The sequence below is a fragment of the Anoplophora glabripennis genome, unplaced genomic scaffold (assembly GCF_000390285.2).
Source record: "Anoplophora glabripennis isolate ALB-LARVAE unplaced genomic scaffold, Agla_2.0 scaffold81, whole genome shotgun sequence".
NCBI classification, from domain to species: Eukaryota; Metazoa; Arthropoda; class Insecta; order Coleoptera; family Cerambycidae; genus Anoplophora; species Anoplophora glabripennis.
This window is the reverse complement of record NW_019416522.1, coordinates 1,194,420-1,217,588: the sequence shown is the minus strand read 5'-3', so window position 1 is coordinate 1,217,588 and position 23,169 is coordinate 1,194,420. Positions and strand designations below refer to the sequence as shown.

The window sequence follows — 23,169 nt, the reverse complement described above, 5'->3', positions numbered from 1 at the left end:
CTTGTTGATTAGCCAACATCCAATCAACGAATATGGGAAGCATTAAATGGTCGTCTGGTTACAATTCCTGGGTTCCTGGAATCTTAAATGGATGCAGATGCAGATGTCTTGTTAAAATCCGTTGCAGTGTCCTTTTTGAAGAAATGTTCAACAGCAACGACCGACGCCGCACTGAGGTTACGGGAATTTCCGCCACACTATCAGTCACCACAACAATATTTTCAGCTGAACAGCTAGTACGAGGCCTGTTTTGTTCGTCTGTAAAGGAACCTATTTGTTCAAATGTTACAACTAATCTTTTCAGAGTTCACTCGGGGTGTTCCTTCTACTGAAAATTCCACGTAATTTGCGCGCAGTCTCAGCTACAAACTCTCCGTACTTGTAATGAATTTTCACAATATTCACAAATTATTTTAGTAAAAATATCATCAGACCATTTGCTCTTCACGGAAGCCGATGAATGAAGATTATAAATATGTTCAAAATGACTGGATTCAGAAGCATTAGATATATTTCATTATTTTCCCTTAAGTTGTGGGTACACATGCTGCAAGTGACCCATTTTTAAGCATTACGTCAAGAGCGCCAGCAGGACGCCGCCGGACGCACCAGCGTTCCAGGAAGGGTCTACGGCGGACTGGCGCCGGCGATCAGATGCGTACCCATATACCTACGACCGACTCCACACACGGGACTCTCCAGCAAACAGTCGAACCGACAACAATAAAAATAGTTTATTTGTACCGTTGATAGAGCGTTTTATTTTTGCTGTACATCGAAACCAACCCTCAAAGTGAATTTGTAAAATAATGTTTTTCTTAGTTAATTTTTTTAAGTTTACTATTATGTCAAATGTTTTATGTTAAAAAACATTTTTTTTAGTTATAGAAAACTAACATTGTGTTTCGTTGCTTATTCATGAAAAATTAAGATTTTGGTTCTTCTTGTTGTTGTTTAAATAAAAAAATATGTTAATTACTTGTGTTCGAGCTCTAGCTGAAATTTGAGAGCATCCCGTATCCAAATATACGGATTTTATTAAAACATACGTTTTCCAATTTTTTCGTTTTTTTTTCGAATTGTTAAAACTTTAACCTGGACTCACCCTATATATCCATTATCTGCCACTTTATATTTCAAATTATCATTTACATTTATTCTTTCCTTACGGTTTTCGCAGAAAAAACATCTTTCCCCTCAACCGTAGCAAAGATAAGTTGGTATCTCTGTGGTTAGCTAGTTACCCGGAAACGAAGACATAAATTTATCAAACCACAAGGGAAGACGGGACTAAATATAAATCTTTTTATTTCTCAGGAGAACCGAAAAACAAACAGAACGGCGAAAGATACCGATAAATTTCTGCTGTAGAGCAACCGGTTTCCTTTATGTTTCCTCCATAAAAATGACACAAGCTCCATTTTCTCCGTATACGTTGAGAAAGTTTCTAAATGATTTAAGAATATCACACGAATCTCTTATCTTTTAATTACCACATTTAGGAATTAATACCAATAAAAGTAAACTTCAAACGTGTTTAAATGTAAATGGTTCGAATCGAAACTTTGTACAACATGCAGAATATTTCAAACGCAGCCAATCAAACAAGCCAAATGCAGAAAGTGCCTATAAAATTATTTATAGAATATTAATAAAACGTGCGGCTAGGTTACATTTTGCCATTTTATGCTCAGAACCCGTGCTTAGTAAATAATTAGTTCTGTTTGTGACAGGCCAAGATTAAAGGAATAAACAAAGCTATAAATCGATATACCCCGAACAAGAGCGGCAGATAGTAGGAGACGGACATAATATCCCCGTCCTGTGCTAAATGTAAAGTTTATTGTGGATCTGACAAGCAATTTTTCACGGAGAAACACATAAAGATATAGAGAGATGTTATCCCCGTAGCTTCGACGACAATCCCAACGGGAATTTTAATGTAAAATCAGTTACAATCAATAACATGAACAGTGCATTAGTAGGAAGCATTAATTTCAAATATGGCGTAGGTCGTAAAATGGACTAATCATCGAAATAGAAATACTGCAAGACTTTTGTATCAGCCCTATTCTGTAACTCCTAATCGAATAGAAATGTATAAAATCGAATCGAGATCAACCCATCAAATCGGAATTGGGCAACATCGGTATTCTATAACTTGTTTCGACGTCTACTATCGAAGTTGTTGGTCGAAATCGACGTCGATCGGTCAAACTCTGTCGAAGTATTAGTTTTAAATATCGAGATCGGGTCACGCATGCGTTCTTGTGTTAGATGTGTCAGTTTGAGTTAAGCATAACCTCGCAACATAACTAATCTTTTTTCCTTTTCGTGTTTTAAATCACAGAATTATAAAATATTTGTACGTCTATACGTACGTGTATAGGTATATTTTTTATTTAGTTATCTAATTTGTGCATGGTTTATAATATTGTCTATCAAAGGGCTTAGTTTTACCATAAAGTAAAATTTTGTGCAGCGCAATGAAATCTACCATGTAGTTCAGCTGCTCTGCAGAAGTTTTTTTCTTTATTGGAGTCGGAACTGATATCATTAATATTTTTCAGTACTGACCTTCTCGAAAGATTACAGCGAGATGAATGTATTTTTAAACTAAACTATACAATCTAGTAGGTAGGTACAATTAAATTTACCAAACATGGGATTTCCTATTAAAACACATCTGCAAGTTAACTGTGCGTAAATTCCACATTTATCTTATTTGCATATTTCATATTTTCAAATTTCTAACCTTTCTAAATGTCACTTGGTTATTAAAGTCTATAATCACAGAGCAATGTATTGTTGCCATTACGCTAAACCGGCATCGAATCGAGGTCTTTCTCTACGATTTGAGTTACAGAATACCAAATTTTAGGAAACGATCGACGCGATAGATATTGAACTTTACGAATTGCGAACATTTCGACTCGATCTGAGCATTTCGATGCAAGTTACAGAATAGGGCTGAATGTATAGGGCGTATCTTAACGCCATGTTAACTTTAGGGTTGTGTTCCTTAGATCACTTTAGGTAAGAAAATCTTAAAAAAAGGAACTGGATTTCGAGATATAGCCCGTTGGAATTTAAAAAATACCTCATTTTTTAAATATTTAGCAACTCTTAATATTTTACAAGGACTGATGAGACTTGGTTTATAAAAGAATCTACTCGAGAATCTACCTAAACCCACACAATCTTGAAAATAATAACAAAAACAATAACAGATATTATTATTATGTAACCAAAGAACAATTAAATTTATTAAAAGTAAAGATGTTTGTAAATGCTCGAAATACATACCATTATTTTCAATGCAGGAATTTAACCTTCGTTGCGTGCTTAGGTAGGTTCTTTTATAAACGCATTTTGTTTTGGTAATTTGGTCTTTTCGTTAGCGTCGTGTTCCCCAATTCTTTATCATTATTTATTTTTTGCTCACTAATTTGCGAATAACTGATAACAAAAAAAAGATATCGAACCATTTTTGGCGTCAAAATGTAGCTATTTTTATGCTCTTTAAAAAGTTTTATCCTGCTATTTCACTTTTCTAAGAAAACGTGAAACAACCTAAACTTGGATAAATATCGCAAATAAATAAACAACACTTTCATTAGAAATTTCAAACTTATACTATATTCATCAATTTTTTGAGCTGAATTAATTTATGTAAAGAAAACTATAGCATTGCGTTTAAATTTTTTGAGAAAAATCCATAAAACGGTATACTTTTGAAATAACGCGATCTATAGGTTTCCATATTGAGGTAAATGACATTACGCATTCACCCACGAGATAAAGCATGAAAAGACCTTTCCAACGAGGTATAACACTATGGGCTTTTGATGAGCGAATCCTTAAAAAAATGCATTTTTCTGATCAGACATTAGGGGCTTCTCCCACCATTTCTGTCGAGACAGAACAAAATGTCAATAACAAAGATTATGCGCAATGAATCCGGCTATCCATATTTGTACTATTTAATATACCTGAATAGGAAACATTTCCGAGAAAAATTCAACTCTGTTTTGATATGTAGCTTGCGCCCCCTAGCGGCCGAGCTACGAACTTGAAAACTATTTCCAGCGATTTCTCTTGATCGATTTATTAATCAAAATTGTTTCCTGAAGCTCTAGGACTCTAGGGCCTATACTTCCTATAATATCGTACCTCGCCTACCTTAGTGGGACACCCTGTATATAAGAAATTCTTGTATTTGTTAAACATAATTTTTCATTGTTTGCAAATAATAATTTTAATTATAATTACAACTACAGAAATTGTGATGCATTGGTCATTCCTCAACATGGTTTGTCTTTTTATAAATTATGCCCAATTTATAAAGAATTAAATTTTATAATAAACTTCCTGGTTATATAATCTACTAAACACACGTCAATTTAAGGTTTTGGTTGAATTTTTATTGAAGCATTCATTTTTTAGCGTAGATGTAATATAATATAAAATGTAATAATTGATTTGATGTGATTAATTCATAAAATGTAAATGTAGATGTTTTTAGATCTGTTTTATTGACTACCATATCATTTATACTTTGTATTGGTATTTGATAAGAATAATAAAGATTATTAATATTATTTAAAATTTTTAATGTGCTCCATCGCAATTTTTCAGATAATTAAAAATTATGATATTACTAAGAACCCCGGAAGTTCTACAGCGTTTTTTGTAAATTTATTGGAGGCATTTGATGAATCAAAGAGAGTTAAGAAACTCTTTTTCAAAATAAAAAAGGTATCTTCAAACTTATTCGAAAAACTAGTCATTTTTGAGTTAAGAAATTTATAATGTACCAACGTATTAAATAAATTTAGAGTATCTCTTATAATGCATCTACTTAGGAATTTTTGACCTGCCTTTGTTGTTCTCAGGCTAAGCTCTGTGGGGGCGGGCCGGCTATAGGACGCCTTAAGCCCGCCCTGGTATTGATGTCGATTCCTGTTGTTGGTTCTAACACCCATACTGCTGGGATGGGACCGTTCTTCAGACAGATGTGGTGACATGTTCCATAGTGGACTCTGTAACTGCTTCCCAACGTTCGCCATTCTTCACTGTGGACATCTTCAATACATCAAGGGCCTATGGGTACCAACAGTGTGTCCGTCCCCACAGAGCTTAGTCCAAGAGCAACAAGGACATATGAAAGATTCCTATCTGTCTTAGCCTAAAGTGTATTAAAAATGTGTGATAGTGGCGACTAGGTATATGGGCCAAGCTATATATCCCGAATAACCATAGAGACAGAGAGAGAGAAGATTTCAAAAGTGGGGTAAAATATGGGTAAGGCATCAAAACAGCATAATAATTGAACAATGTATCAAAGGAGGCACGCATAATTCAGATTTCACTTGTTGTTAATCGAAATTATCCGTTTCAATCGTCGAGCACGATGGAACTAACGACACGGAACGTCCATTAGCAATCGACATTAGTTTCAAATATTAAGCCATCAATATACCATTAATTGTTAATTTCACGAGTTTGGCAACCGAAATAAAAATATCTATTATTAGAGCCAGTGTTTATTTGTTCAATGATTTAACCTCTAACTAGGCCATTTCCTGAAATATTAATGAGGCGAAATCGAACACTTTGTTACATTTGCGGATTTGCCAAATTAAATACAGAAATGTGGTCTAATTGCAACCGGTGCTGCAAGCTTGTATATTATTAATATCGAGTATATCAAGGTAGAGCATATTCGGATTCCTCTCAAACTAAACACAAAAGATGTTTTCACTCGATTCGAATGACTCCAAGTGAATCCAAGAAGTAATAAATATTTGATACAATATTTTTGAACATAAATTCCTTGTTCACAAAAGGTGTTTCTTAATTTGACTACCAAATTTCTACAGAAAAAAATAATAGAAAAAGTTCAAATGAACTGAAGGTCAATTCCGACTTCTTCCGAATATAAGCAGCCTGAAAATCTGTTAACAATGTTTTTTTAATAACTTCTAAATCTGTTGAAATATTAGTAGTCAATTTGGTATCCATTTTTGAATATTGCTGACTCAGACTATTTCTGGGATAGGGTGTAAATTTTTTGGTCCCTTGTTCAAGCGATCTACTTAAAGATCCCTACCCTGCGAGAAAGTGAAGGTTCGGCATTTCCACGTTAGGGCTTGCTCGTCTTTTGGCGTTGACGGTTAGCCCTACTAGCATAAATTTATAAAAATAAAATTAAAAAAAACGTAAATAATTATCTCCATTTCTGGAGTGCTATTATGAAAATAAACAGTTTATAAGGTAATATTGGAGAGGATTCAAAAAATAGGCAGATAAAATTAAGCACATGTAGCGCAATATTAAGCACAAAGATAAAATTAATAAGAGTTGAAAAACGCATAGAAAAAGGAAATCGGTTGGTCAAAATGGAAATGGTTATTTAATATTGTTATATTTTGTTTGTTCTTTTGTCATGTATTTTTTGTTGAGAATATTTTCAATAAATGTGAAAATCAAGGGCAAACAGTGCTACTAACTACATGGAAAAAAAAACTAGAGATTAAAACAGCTCTATGGAAACTTATCTAATTTTAATAGTTTTTAACGATTACGCAATATTAAAACAATTAAATATTTGGACAGCTGCATATTTTGTGAACTTTTAAAGATATTTCATGCAAATTTGGTAGAGGTATCCTTTAATGCTAAATAAGAATTTACTAGTGATTACTAGTATTGACTTTTAGATAAAAAAATCGGTACCTAATAAATATTTTTTTAATTTTAAAACCGGAGCCAATCAGAATAACTGCTTTGCAGGTAATTATTTCGTGTTAAAATTTGAAAAATGTTTCAATTTTAAATAAGAGGGGTATAAGAGTGGCTCCATGAAAGTGCAACACAGTGTATACATGGTGACTCAATCATAATATCATTCATTTAAACCATGTAAAAACAATTTTTACTAGACCCTTTAAAAGATAAGCAAATTACCCCTTAACACCCGCTAATTCGAAGCCCAACTTTGCATCAAAGCGAAACAGCTGATTTCCCCAGTCGTCAATTTTGAAATTGGTTTTAAAATCAAAGTCCAGCGAATCCCAACTTTATTAACAAAGTGCTATGGAGGGATGAGTGAGTGTTTTTTTAGCCGTATTGCCATTTTAAGTAGGTAGGTACCATACTACTCATTGAAAAGCAATAAGTCACTAAGTATACGTACCACAAACTGAATAATTAATTGAACATAACACTAAAAATTAATATTCAATTATAAAATAATGAAAACGTTAACAATAATGAAAATTGTAATAACCTATTATTCGAAAACCATTATTATCCTTAAACATATGTTTTTATTAACAAATAAATAATAATATTTAAAATGTAAAAAAATATCTTATTCATTCATGAGACTAGATAAAAACATCTGTTTATTCCTTGTCGTTCATTATACATTAAAAGCGCAGTAAAAACTAGGTTAATGACCGAATAATACGGTAGGTCAAGATTAACTCTCGATAAACCTTTGTGGGTCAGCGGCCAGGAGCGGTTCGAAAAGGCGTTTAAATAATAATTTGAAAATATTTTTTTTCGGCGTAAATATGCATTTTAAATTATTTTTAATCGCGTATTCGTATTTTACTCATTTCTCCCTATCTTCACTTAAAATTAATGACATTACTATTGAATCACCCTGCATATAACAAACACGGAAAATAATGTAAATATTCACTCTTAAAAAACAAGAAATTCAACATAAGGAAAAACATCAAGACTAACCATTAAAAAGTTATTGGTTATCCACATTACTCCCGTCATAATATATCAACAGATTTCCTACACCACTTTGCCTGCATACCTAACAATTCGTTAAAGTGTTGTCACTTGAGTGTTTTAAGACCAATTAGGCCCCGGCTGTTGCCTGTTTTGACAACTCTTAATAACACGGCTGTAAATTACCCCCGAACTTGTATGGCATAGACCAAAACCCTTCATTAAACATCCCGATCTGACAGCTTGTTTACCCGAGTATAATAAACGAGTCTATGATTTCTAGTTGATGGAATTCTCAACAATCGCGTACCTATGCGTGAATACTTTCAGTTTACTAAACAATCCACAGTTCAATTAAAAAGTAATCAATCTTCTTCCTAAGCACAAATCTATAAAGTGAACATTATTATTGCGGAAATCGTATTGCTGATGTTAACCTAGATATATGGGAGAATAGAAAGTGCTTGGAATCAGTAGTTTTGCCCTCAAAGCATTTAAAGTTTCAATAAGCTAAATATTACTATTGTATTCCCTATTACTGCAGTTTTTTAATGTGGCGAAAACATGTACAGGGTGATTCAGTCATAATTTAATTAATTTTAATGGAAGATAGGGAAATATGAATAGAATACGAATATGCGATTAAAAAAACATATTTTTTGTTAATAAAATGATCTGCTGTACTTTGATTTTAAAGCAAAATTTAACACGACTGGGAAATCAGCTGATTCGCTTCAAAGTTCGAACGCTCTGTGATGCGCCGGTACGTTCCCAGTCAGCAAATGTGATACAAAGTAGAGCGCCGAGTTAAGAGGTAATTTGCTTATTTTTTAAAAGGTCGAGTAGTTTATTTTTCTTTCGATTTTCTGTCTTTATTAGGCCTCCTGAATACGTGGTTAAAATTAATGACTAATCTACCAACTTCTAATATCGGCAGCATATTTGAGACATAACTCAACAGTGTCAGAATATATTAATGTAGCACTTTGTATGACCTCTTTGGGACTATGAATTACAAAATGAGAAAATAATCAATTAAGATTGCTTAGAGAATAATAATGGATTAACAGGTTTAATAAATAAAACGTCAACCCTTCAAAAACAATATAAATCATATCCGAAATAACACATCATAAATATTAATGTATAGCTTGATCATGATTTATTACAAAAGGTCAGTGTCATTTAATTTGCGAAAATATCAGAGGGTATTCAAAAGAAAATATACCAGAACTTGTCAAAAATTTTCAAAGAACAGATATTTTAACGAGTAGGTATTTTATTATCAGTTGGTCGAAGCTCAAGAGAATCCACCTGGTGGTCACTGTTTAAGCATACTGCATCTGAAAAATTGATATACTGCCACTGTAAAGTTGCCCTTATACGGTCGATCCCTTTGATAAAAAAAATTGCGCCAATCGAGTCGAGCATGATTGACCGTCTAGGAACCTGTTTGACGCTTAAGCCAATCGTTGATTGTTTGATCAAAAGTTTGACGGGTTGATTCTTAGGAAATTCCATGTAAAATATTTTACAAACACAAAGTATTTATGTAATAAAATCACTAAATAGCTAATTTTTAATTAATTTTTCATGTTTTGCTGGAATTTCTCGAAATAAAAATGACTAAAATAGACCACGGCAAAAAAAAATAACTCATCTGTAGTAGATGTGGAATAGTGATAAAATTAGGGTTTTCAATAACAGAATTTATGCTGCAGCATTTTATATAAAAAAATACAAATAAAATCTAAATTCAATTTTTAAAAAAATATGTGATATTCGTAGTACCTACTATCGCAGAAAAAAAATAGTATACAGGGCTATCAAGAAACCATCTTTCTCCAATTTTATGTATATATTCATACTATTATCGGCATCCTCGAACTGACTAGCTCCTGAAAATTTTATGATGTTTTTTTAAGTCATAAAAATTACTTTTGTAGCGTTTTGTACCTTTTTTAAGACGGTGATTTTAAGAAGTTGGATTTATTAGAAGTTTCGGTCATATATGTAGGGTGATTCAGTCATTAATTTTACCCACGTATTCGGAAGGCCTAATAAAACAGAAAAATCGGAAAAAACTACTCGATCTTTAAAAAAATACGCAAATTTGCCCTTAACTCCCGTTAACTCGGCGCCCTACGCGAAAGGGAACGCGCTAGCAGACGCACTACAAAGCTTTCGAATGTTGAAGCGAAACAGCTGATTTCCCCAGTCGCATAGAGGGTAATATGGGAAAAAATTCTACTCACTCGGTTATTTTAACCGTACAGTGATAATTTCTTTTTTACTTTTCCTCGAATATGCTTAATTTTATGATCTTGTTGCGATAACTTGATATATCTATATAGGAATTTTTTTAATCGAGTGAGAACCCATCAGCCTCAACACCAAAGAAAATAATTCGGTATATAAAAATAGAATGAAAATTTTTAACATTGAATAAAAATTAGAAGTGGAAAAAAACAAAAACAAACAAAAGAAACAAATAGAAAAAAAATAAAAAAACAGAAAAACAATCCTTTTAAAGACATTGACGCGGTAAAAGGGCTTAAGTATTATATAAATAAAGATAACGAAATGCAGTCCATCGAATTTCGGTAAATAATTTTGAGTGAGTTTTTAGCTGAAATTGTTGAAATTCTTATAATTTATCGAATGCAATTTTATTTATCTATCTAAATATCCACTTATTTTTTTTTTTTTGATTTGAGAATAAGTTTCAAGGGTTTGAGGTTAGGTTATTATGGACATAGCATAGGTTAAGAAATACAAAATATTAGGTCCAGAATAAAGTTTTCAAGAAATCACATTCTTTGGTTTGAAAAATATCCTTCGTTTGACTTTTTAGCTCAGATTTCTTGGATTTGAGGTTAGATATTTAAGAATAGAGGTTAGGGGCTCCAAAAATTAAAAAAATATAAGTTCCAGAAAATAGTTAGAAATTAGTTATTCTTTGGTGAGGAACATATACACTCTATGATTTTCTAGCTCAAATTTTTATTTTGAATTTGAAGTTGGGTTTTGAGGGTTTGAGGTTAGATTTTAAAGGATTTGAGATTAGGTTTTTATGGGTGTAGGTTTATAGCTTTAGAGTTACGAAATATAAGTTCGAAAATATAGTTTTCAAGTAATTATATGCACAGGTTTAAAAAAGAGTCAGTGTATTACTTTGAGGTTAGGTTTGATGAATTTGAGGTTATGTTTTTGAGTTTAGGTGTACGGTAGAAAAGTATTGTGAAGCTACAAGACTATTTTCGTCGTTTAATCAACCTCAGATACAAAAGTTTTTATTTTTAAATACCGAATTATTATCTTTGGTGTTGAGGTTGATGGATTCTCACTGGATTTAAAATAAATCCTACCTCTGTAAGTCAGTGTTCAGTTCTAATCGCTTATTTGTATTCTACTCATTTTTCCCTATCTCCCCTTAAAATTAAACATTATGACTGAATCACCCGGTATCTTTTATGTATTATAACCACCAAAAGTTTATAATATATTTAAATAAAAACGACATTGTGAAACATATGTTTTAGTAAAAATTTTCACAATGCATACAACCTTCTAATACAAACACAGAAGTAAACGTATTAGTACATTTAACTGCAATAAAATTAATGCATTTGTGAAGTTATACGAAAATACTTTTTACACATAATTACAATTTTTACACATGATTGAATTGACAGTTTTACGAAAAATGAAGGACCACTATAATATAGTAATTTTTTACAAAACACGTTTTTCCGCGTACATTCTAGTTTTCATGGATATCCATTATATTCTAATGCTTCACTCCCATTGCGAACTATAACTATGAATTAATGCCCCATCTACCTTTAACGGTCATGGGTGTCATTACCGCGAGACAATGTGTCGTTTAATAGCGTTATTAAAAACCCATCCGGAAATACCCACCGGAATAACACACACACACGAGTATTTCGGGGGCATTACATAATTCTATTACGAACCGAATTCCCGGTTAGCCGCGTTTCTCACGCGAACGCGACATAAAAAGAAGGCGCGCGATACGCCACAGCCGCCGCGTGTCCGGGGCCCTTTGTCATTGCCCTTAATTGGACCTATCTGGGATCTCGGCATCTTCCAAGCGCTCGGTGGCAGCTGTCCGGTCCAACGCCTAGCCCGTGTTGGTCTTTGTCCGAGTTAAATGCTTAAATATGATGAATATTTTGATCGTCCCTCATTCGTAGAGACAGTTTCTGGGTCGTTAATTTTCATTTAAATATTGTAATTCGTTTTTTCCAACCCAGCTTACAGAATAAACAACAACGAAATTATGACTCATTAAAGGATGTTATTATGTTTCCTATGCATGTAATCTTCAGGTTATTTTCAAGACGTTCTGACCGAAATTACAATCTGACGATTCTACCAGAGGCAATTTTATGGAAAATATCCACATAGTTTTAGAAAAACATACTAAATAATCTAGAAGGCATCGAATAAACAAAGAACATCTATCTACAAAAACATCACAAAAAATTGTGAAGAATCTTATTGACTTAAAAATTAATCATAACATTGTGATTTTTCAAAAAGCCTAATGTTAAAGATCATTAAAGTGTCTTACAAAAAGATATTCTTGCTCTAAGTCGATAACATTAACTATTTTAGAGAAAAACTTACTTAATGTTTTGTGATAATCCTAAAAACTCAGCTAAAATGTACATTCCAAGAGGAAACGTTATCCTGTTCTGAATGATATATATATATATGTACAGTGTGATTCACTATATTTTGACTTTGTTAATTTAAATGCAACACCCTGTATATTTTTACATATTTGAATAGAACGTTCCCTGTCGAGTTTAGTTATATAGGGTTTGTTGGGTCCATCTCTAATAATAAGCGGGATACTATTAAAAAACCAAAAGGTTTTTTATTAAGAAAATAAGATATCTTGTAATTGTTAAACCTCTTTCAGGCATTTCTGAATTTTTTTCCAATTACGTAAGGATTTATAGATTTAATTATAATATATCGGACACTGATACGGTCCAAAATGCGTATAGGTAATTTAACAAAATCTCATTAATTAGGCCGTGAGAGGCCTACTTACTCATGGACAATGTTATATGGTAGGCCGTGAACTTTGAACAATTTTTGTAGAGCATATCGTCTATTGGTAAGTAATTCGTTTATTCGTTTAATTTTTGTGTTACTTTTAAAGGTGATTTGATTAAATTTTAGCATTTTCGAACACAAAATTTAAACCGTCAAAACCGGCTTTCGCACTGCGGCGCGCGGCAGCTTCGATATCGTACACTTGTATGTCGCATCAGGGACGACTTTTTGTATAAACCTTCATTTGATTTTTTTTTCAATTTAAAATGTAATATTTTAGGAGGAAGGAATGCATTTATTTCAGAAACACCCTGTATATCTATAAAAAAATTGTTTTGAGGATATTTCTTGTAAATGCCTCCCGAGTATACTCACAGCCTTTTAAACTGATCCAATCTAATCAAGCGCGACTAAAACCTTAAATACCACTATTACCGTAACTCCTATTACTGCGTTACTAATATACATTTTAAAATATAATTGTCTTAATGTGATGTCTTGTACCTTTTTATAAGAAGTAACCTACTAACTAACCCTGTTGACAGCGCTCTTTTTATCAACTTATACATTTTAATTTTTAACTAATTCAAATTAATTCAAACTATTTTTTTAAATTCTCATCAACCTAAGTTATATATCTACTCTTTAATAATCAATATCTAGCTATGCTAATGAAATAATAGACAAGCTAAGTAAAAATAAAACCAAGTAAAAAGCAGTAAAAGCAGGTAAAAATAGAAAATTTCATATTGAAAAAATATATTGAAACCTTCAAAATAGTTACATATCCATCTTCTATTTTTATTTCTAATAGCTTTGTTTAGACAAAGACCAACTAGAAACTCAGCCAATATAGTTTGATCAATTTATTTGTCTTTTTTAAGAATTGCCTCTTTTAGTGGCTTCTTGTCTGTTGGTTTTATCAGCTAGGTTATTAGACAAATCAAACTAAGTCTGATATTTGTAGACCGTCAGAATTCATGAGACATTAATATCGACACCCCCAGACCTCACGACAAATTACGTATTTATTATTATTATTTATTAGGTACCTACTCTATTACAACAGTTTAAGTGACAAATCGCCTCCTTTTATGGCACACGTTCGTAGATCTGACGGCGGCATTTGTGCTGCCCTCTAGCCGTAGGTGCCATAACTTCCCTTGAAATTGTACAACAATTGTATCTAATGGCCATATTGTGGGGATACCAGTTTCCTGGTACGCCACTGTTTTCACAGAAATAATAAAGTAATATTTCGGCGTAAGGTAGAATAAGTGAAAAATCAAATTATTAATAAGCTTAGCATCTCAATGTAAATATTTAGATTTAAATCATTTATAATGTACATTTAAGTATATAATCCTGCATCAAGGGTATTTGTCGGTGTAATTAAATCGTCCTAATCCATTAATAACTTTAATTCCAAGATAATTACCAAAAACACTGGTACACTTGGACAGGTAATTCTTGGGATATAAATGAGTTTGAATAGGTTCCGTTACATGCTTATATTCTTCATTAAGACGTTATCCCAAATTTAATTCTTTCAAACTGTTTTGGTTTACAGACTGTCGCCTACAGTCACGAGTGAGTCCCACCAATTTAAATATCTACACATCTAAATTCAATATAATGACCTCAATTGTAATGAAAACTACAACTCCGCGGGAATTTCAACTGTCCCATTGTTTCGGAGCAGGAACCGGTGCGCCTCCGGACTCGGTGGAATAAGGACCACCCTGGGGGTCGTTGCTATTCTTGAGATATTTATTTGTGTAAATTAAGTTCAACAGGTGCTTCCCAGCTGCGAACACATTTTCAAAAATGGGAACATTAGAAATAAACTGACGATATTCGGTAAACACTGATAAAAATTAGTAAACTTCCCAAAAGTCTTTATTGGAAGGTTCAGAATTAGCTTCTTTCATTATATTTCAATTAACAATTCTCTTACGTCTTATTATGCTACCAAGTGGGCAGTGCCAACAATGACCAAGTGGTTAGTCACTTAAGTGTAAATCTACAGTACATTGAATTTAACTTTAACTAAACACCAACGTAAATCTCTCACTTTATGCGAATTTTAAGCTGAAATTGTTTATGTTTTATGTGTTTTGGTCCTTAAAGCTGCTAATGCGCGCGCAAAGTCTCATATACTACGTCACCCAACGCGGTAATTCGAAATGATGATTTAAACATCTCTTTTGCACAAAACTAAAATAAAAAATTAAGGAATAAACGCTACACAAATCTTAAAAAACATATTTAAAAATAAATGAGAGATAATCTATTCGCACCTATAATCAAGGATCACTGACTTAATAACAGTATGGAATATTTTCTAGTCTCTTTAGAAGACCTACGCATATGTCGAATTGATGTATATAGCAACTAAAAAACAATTAAATATGATGTTCTCCAAGGAAGGCCAAGGCCAAATAGGTAGAAACACATTTCTCAAACATTAAAAAAAATTGTTTAACAATATGACATTTACTATAAACTTTACAAGACTTGATCCAATTTTCTAAATCTAAAAATAAATTACCAATATAGGTATACCGTTCTAGTGCAACTTGATGGTAGTAGGTACAGTTATAAGGGGTAGTAGACAGACCATTCAACTAGTACCTTGAAATATTTAAGAATCTACATCGATTCATATCCAAATTGGGGCATAAATGGCAATTATCAAAAACTCATGTGTTATATATCTGTTCAATAAAATAAGCAATATTTTAAATACTGGTGATATGAACATTCTATATCTTGCACTGAGTGAATTTCAAAAAGTTTTCTGCTAAAGGTAAAAAATTATAATAATTTGTATATGTGTATAAAATTTATATTATATGTTCATTTGACGAACAACATATTTTAATTATTTATGTCCTCAAATAATTTTATTATATTGATGGTAAAGTTCCGATTCAGAAGGTCTCCAAAGCGCCACGTTATTAGTAAACGAAATGTCCCTCTTATTTCTCCCTTTCGCAATTTAAACATGAATGATTAATAGGTGCCTATAATAAATTAAAATTACATGAATCACACCAATTTCCGCATTACTGCACTGCACTGCCAGGCGACTTGTCGATAACTGAAATTTATGACGCAGTCGACCAGAGCAACAGTGCGTAACGTCGTTTGCCCGCACGCGCATTCCTCAACTGGGCGTATACATTTCTACCACCTGCACGTTTAATTCGACCAGACCTGTATATGGGTATGGCTAAATAAATATGGGAACAAGTTTTTCAAATAATTCAATGCCGAGTTGCTGCGTCAGCGACCGAACCTGGTACATACTGTCATCCTCTTTGTTCTTCAATTGATATCGGAAAGACTATACCTAATTTGAAAACCAAAAAAAGTATAATCATCAAATTTTACACAAATTTTCTACCAATGCATGTGCAACTTCTCAACAATTTTTCGAAAATTTCTGTCCCTTGGACGGGTGTTGAAATAAGCATTCCCTGAGTTGTTTTTTGCCACAACTTTCTTGTTTGACAAAAATTAATACTCAAAAATACGTATCGCATAGCTTGGTTTATTTTAAAACTTATACCTCTCTCACTTTTTTGCTTTAAAACTAAGCGTTTATTAACAAAAAAAAATAAATAAAAAGAAATATTTAAGTAGCGGTTGTCACGCTGTCAATAGATCTTTTGTAACTTGCGAGTGCTTCCTCGGATTTGCTACACAATAATTTTATTTTTTTTTACTATAACTTGGAAAGAATTATGGCAAATAATTTTACTAATGATGAATATGTTGACATGCTGCAAGTATTTTTTTAATGTCGGAGAAACTGTGCCGCAGCAAGAAGAATGTACAAACAAGACTTCGAAAAACTGGGGGAATACAGACAGAAATTTTCGAAATCTTGTTAAGAAGTTGCACATGAATTAGTAGAAAATTTGTGTAAAATTTAAGTATTAGGTAGGTATACCTTTTTTTGGTTTCCAAATTACTGCGGCTTTTCCATATTTTTTTAGAAACTTTGAGAGGCCGAATCTCCTAAGGGATGAATATTTTACTAAGGTAATTTTTATGCAAAACGTGTCCATTTTAGCTGTACCCGGTATCATTTGAGCTACTTCCCTTTTAAAACACTCTGTATATATTTATACATTTAATTTAATCCATATCCACAATATTACAGATTTATAGAACTCAACAAAGAGTTGTAAATGCTCTATCATTTTGTAATAAATAATGTATGTGTTTTTCTATTCAATATTATTTTGTTTACCTTATTGTATTTTAAGCTGATAAAGCTGTTATATTTACCATTATACGTTTTGTTTCATTCTAGTATATCTACTAATGTTCAGTGAATATTTTGATGTTTATAGGTTTACGGTTTAGAAAAGTTGTCAGATTCCTTCCCAAAAGAATTTATTTGTTAAAGATTAATAAAATCTGCTAGTAGGTACAAATTACAAATGAGACATTTACTCGGTTTTTCATTTCGACGCATCTCTTGAAAGCTACTTCCTGCAATTTTGTGGTTAGGAAATCACTTATCCGATCGGTAACAAATAGTTTAAAATATCCTCAGTCAACCAACACATCCTCAATGATATCGCAATCTATCTAGTACAACACTATTCTTCTCATAAAATATATTTTGCTTCCGTTAAGCATATCTAGTATCGATTTCGCCATATGCCACTGTAATCGTTTGAAGACAAACCCATTAATAATAAATTTTTAGATGAAATAAACATTCCTATAATTGATAATCTATTCGGAGGATAAAATTAATTTTCGAAAATATAGAAGACAGATAATAAATGAGAATAAATAATATTTGTGGTTATTTCTAAATGAGTTCTATTTCAGTATTAAAAATTAATCACAGACATTGATAATGACAGTAAACAACTTGTATTGTTTTTTCGCTTAATTTCAAAGAAAATTCTCAGAAACTTATGACATATTTCGATACATCGCTATTTCCGAGATTAGTTTAGATTCTGCAATGCATATAGTTTTGAAAATTAGGTGTTCTAATAATTTAATATAATAAAAAATAATGACAATTTTATAAAATTGTCAAGAATGGTCGTTTGTTTTTAACTTAAACGTAAAAAAAGTTATGTTAGTCCAGGCGGTATCTGTTTTAAAAAGGGTATACTTGGGTAAAACGCATATGTTCGGAGATTTTTTATTTAACGGCTTCTAAATAACATCAGAAATGATAATTTTTCTATGCAAATAAAAAAACGTGGGCTTAATTGTTAGTGCAAAAAAGTATAAAAAAATAACAAAAAAATTCATTTTTTTCTTGGATTTCTCGTCGACAACGCAGCAGCTATTCATTTTAGACAAAAATTTTGATCAAGATAGAGTTAGTTGCAATTCGAAAAAATAATTATTGTTATTGCAAAAATCGGAAAAATAATTTAAAAAATTACAAAAAATGCTAGTTTATTTGTCAATTTTTTTCAGACACTTGAATAATACCTAGGATCTTCATACTTTTCCCAATTAAACTTCTTAGTGCATAGAATCATCACACCAAATTTCATCCAATTCGGTTCTATAGTTTTAACATATCTAATTGCTTAAATTCATTTTTAAATTAAAAAATTTTCAAAATCAAATTTCTAAAAATCTAAAGCCTTTGAACACTTGAAAATTTCACCATCAAAATTTAATTACAAAACTTTTTTTTCCTCTTCCATTTTTGTCTAAAATGAATAGTTGCTAAGTTGTCAACGAGAAATCTAAGAAAAAAATGAATTTTTTTTATTTGCATAGAAATATTATCATTTCTGATGTTATTTAGAAGCCGTTGAAGCAAAAATCTCCGATCATATGCGTTTTACCCAACCCGAAACAGATACCGCCTGGACTACGTAGATTTTTGTAAATATCAGACGAATAGGTATAGGCCTAAATAAGTGTTTAAATTAAAAATAATAGCAAATCGAACATATCAGTGGTGATACCGTCTATCTGATAAATAAACAAGAAATAAAAATGACTAGTGCCTATTTTTAAAAGCTGAACACTCCTCCACAAAGAAAGTGACACCCATTTTAATTCACTCGTGAGATAAAATTAAGTTGTATTGCTATTCCCAGAAATGTTGTAATATAAGCTATGCATTCATTTAAATTCTTTCAGACCATCAAATTAGGAATACAAATCACTCCATATTTTGTCTTTACCTGTGGATGAATGGATTAAAACATTGACAGTCCGCTGACAGAACACTGCAAATAATGTGTGCGTCTTAAAGACAGACTAACATTTTTGAATCCTATCACACAAATAAATTGTATTGTACCCTATTGTGACATAACACACTTACGTTTCCAAATATTGAAAAATCCTGTATACCGGTTTTCGATACATCAGAAATCCCTCGACCTTTTCTACCATCATTGTATCACTGAACCATACTCGAACATTTAAAACAAACAAAAAGCAACAACAACAGAAATACACCACAATCAATCAATCACCCAGCGAGTGACACCGTCGCCGCCGTCAATAACAAACTTCAAACGTTTCCCGGGGCATTTTCGCGAACTCCGCTTCTATTTTCGATTTCGGACACCGTGGGGGGTTCGATCAGATCGCTGAGCGACGTCGTCGTCTTGCTCGACGCTTCGGCCTGTCCGTCCTATCCCGTGTAGCAATTGTGCATTCTACCACATACGCAAGACTATGGCTCGACGTACGGCGCGTAGATTATAGACAAGTAGTCGCAGACTCGGCCCCGCGACGACGCATGCGTCGGGACGCACGGTCTCACCCCAATCGTTAGGATTCCAACCCTGTGCCGTCGCGACGTACGCTCAGAAACGTATCTGTTTGCAATGAACCGTTGTATTCTAAAATTTACTTAAACTATCCGAATCTGAGAATAGGTCAAAAATGATCGTTTATCGTTAGAGCGGCTTATAGAATAATAGTCCGTCCCCTCGCCCACACAAAATTGGATTTTTCCTTATTACGATTATGGCTAAAGCTACAAATTACTGTCAATAAAAGCTATTTTTTTTAAGTACCCATGTAGATAGTTATTTTCGATTTTAATTTGACAACGAGGCAGTAAAGAATATTAATTTCACATAAATTAAAAATACTGGAGTAAATAATCCTGGTCGTCCTTGCTTAAAATTGAAAACAACTGACTACTTCAAAAAATAATGTTTATTGGCAAATAATTTGTGTACCAAAATTTATATAGATTTCTAAAATCGTTCCAAAGGCGTAAAACAAAAATCCATTCTCAGCGGCCATCTTTGTGGCCAAATCTTTCTAACGAATGATTTCATCATGTCTTCTTAAAAAACATAGTTCATTATTAGCACGTTCGCCATTGTCAAAAGTTATGAAAGAACAAAAATACTTTGAATGATTGCATTATTTAACAATTTCAGTATTTTTTTTTGTATTCATTATAATTAAACATATCACTTTTAGTTTTTATTTCGGATAATTTATTATTAGCTGCTTACTCGGGGTGTAATTCAACTAGTTGGGGCATACAGCCCATAGAGCAATTGATTTCCGCCATACATTGTTTTATTTCATTTGATAGGATAAAAAAAATTGTTTTGAAATTGTTTAATTTCACACAATACTTTTTAAATATGATACAAAATTTAATGACCTCGAATAAACTTTTCTCGTGTATTTTTCATGTATTACTTAAGTTTATGCATATAGGTTGTTCTGTTATATCTGTTTCCAGTTTTTAATTATAACTATTTCCTAAATTTTTTATCAATACCTCCCACGTAAATATTTCACAAAGTATGATTATTCAATACATTATACATTTAGTGGTCCACATGAAAAAACTTTTTCTGTTAATAATTTTTGCTTGTCCGAATATCAAGTAAGGACAATTGACATATCTATAAAAGGAGATTATTTAAAAAATCGGCACAACCAAATATTAATTCTAGTCAAATTAAGAACTTTATTATGAGGGTAGTATTTATTCCATTAATAATATTGATAAAGTCATACTGTAATTAACGAATATGAAAAGAGATCGAATTAAAAGTAAAAGCACCCGCATCAGAAAAATTTTGAAAAAAGTCAAAAACTGACATTTTTCGATTTTATTAAAATATTGACTACTAGAATACGGAAATTTAAATTTAGTCAAAATAAATAAGTTAGAATAAATCATTAAATTCTATGAAAAATGTAATACTTTTAATTTTAGATGATTGAAATAACATAATTTTCTTCTAAATTAAAAACTGACCGGAATATTTAAGTTATTAGATATATTTTTTAAATCGTATAAAGCATTGTTGCACTTGATGTCTACATTTAACCATTTATACTTATATACAGGGTGAAAAAATATATATAATTTTCACTAAAGGGATCAAAGTAATGTAGAATTTAATTCTTTAAAAATAGTTATATATGTACCAAGGGAGATGCAGGGATAATTATGCCCGCAGGCGACAGGTTGAAAGCAAGTCGCCTAAGGGCATAATTATCCTAGTATCTCCCGTGGTGCATACAACGTTTTATTTTTTACTTATTGTTAGACATCTGATTTTGTATTTATTTTAAATTTAATAATTAAATGTAAATGAGAATGAAACAGTTTTCCAACATATATAAACGATGTAACCAAGATGTATCTATGACACCCGCAATTTTGTTGATTTTGACAATGTGATGTTTGATTCTGGGGAGACATATTGAAAAGGCAGAATGGATAATATTCCAACAATAATTGCTACTAGAGCCAATAAAGCCAACGAAGAATTATTGCCTAAGAAATCTAAATTACTTTATGATGAAGAATATAAGAGACTTGGACAAGCAAAAATTCAGTGACAGCTGTTAATGAAATTATATTAATGGGATATTGCCGATATTGCCAAGAACTTGTGTGAATCTTTTATCACTTTAAAGAAACATTTTTAAATTTTTGATAATTTATATTTTTTTATACATCTTCTAGTTAGAATTATTCAGCCCTAACACATTGTGGGCAAAGTATTCAATGTTGAAGACCACATTATTACTGCGCAGAAAACTAAATATAGGAGAATATTATCGATTCGAGGCTTACTTGAAGCAAATATCGAAATTCATATTCCAAAAAAATCTGAGATATTGACATGAGAGGATGTTTTGAAATTTATTAGAAAAACATCAAGTCATGCATATCTTTAAAAAATGGTAATATAGGAAATAATTGGCTATATTATTGCATGTGCTTAATAGGTTTTTGTTATTGTTGGTTGTTTTAGCATGGGTGTTTTTGCAGATTTTTAAGAAGAGATGAGTTGGTACAGCTTTCGATAGATGATGTAGATGACAAACGAATCGTTGTTGTAGTAAAAATTAACGATACAAAAACTGGAGTACCAAAATCTTTTACTATTGTGGAAGAAAAAGAAATACACGCTCTTCAATAGTATGGACAGTATATATATATTTGCGACCAAAAGAAATTAAAGAACGGCGGGTTTTTCTGACATATCGGAATGGTCAATGTACTGCGCAACCAGTAAGCAAAAATACCTTCGGTAGCATACCGTCCAGGATTGCAAAATATCTCGGCTACGCAGATGCAAAAATGTACACAGGTCATTGTTTGCGTCTTACATCGGCACCTCTTCTTGTAGATGCAGGTGCAGATATGATAACATTGAAAAGACGTGGAAAATGGAAGAGTGATACTGCAGCATCAGGAGAAGATAGCATAACGTGGCGTAATGGCAAAGAAAATTTAGGTAGTTTTTCTGGTGTTACTGTTAAAGGTTCCTTCCCAAATTGTACTTTCGTTTTTAAAGACGGTTGTAAATAATTTTTGTTATTAATTTTAAGCAAATTATTGTTACATATCAAAAATATTAATGTTATTAAATTTTGTATGTACTTTCATTTGTCTGCTTCATTTATATAAGGCACATTTACTACTCTACCCTTGCAGAAAAGAAAGGTATAAAATAGTTCAAAATGCGGGCGATAATATTTTGGTCCGCTTATTTCGCCCTAGCATATGACGTTGTTTTCCTATTCCATTTCGTAGTAATAAACATGCTATATCGCCTAAGTGAAAAATAAAATATCTTTCCATTACTTGAATTATATTAAAAAAAGTAAAAAACGCCCTTTTTAAAAATTAGATGTAACTTTGTTTTGTAGTTTGACAAAAAATCTTCTAATCTGATAAAAATTTGAAAGTTCTATTCACAGGTCAGTGAAGCTAATTTAATTTTTTAAACAAAACTTCCGAGAAAATAACTTGCTTTCTTTGTAGGGATTGTATATAATTAAATAATAATTATTATTATATAAATATAATAATAA

The 23,169-nt window shown here is 31.9% G+C and overlaps 1 protein-coding gene across 2 annotated transcripts in view; it reads right to left on the bottom strand.

The window, feature by feature from the left end:
* LOC108908870 (focal adhesion kinase 1) overlaps positions 1-23,169 on the bottom strand; it is a 173,279-nt gene that overhangs the window by 134,562 nt on the left and 15,548 nt on the right. Inside the window, exon 1 of one of the 2 annotated variants that reach the window (XM_018713032.2) lies at positions 19,178-19,307. The exons of the other annotated variant lie outside the window; for it this stretch is intronic. Within the exon in view, the coding sequence (XP_018568548.1) occupies positions 19,178-19,251 (74 nt within the window). The 5' untranslated portion in view covers positions 19,252-19,307. Of the gene's footprint in view, positions 1-19,177; positions 19,308-23,169 lie in introns of those variants that run through there. 2 annotated transcript variants of the gene reach the window in all.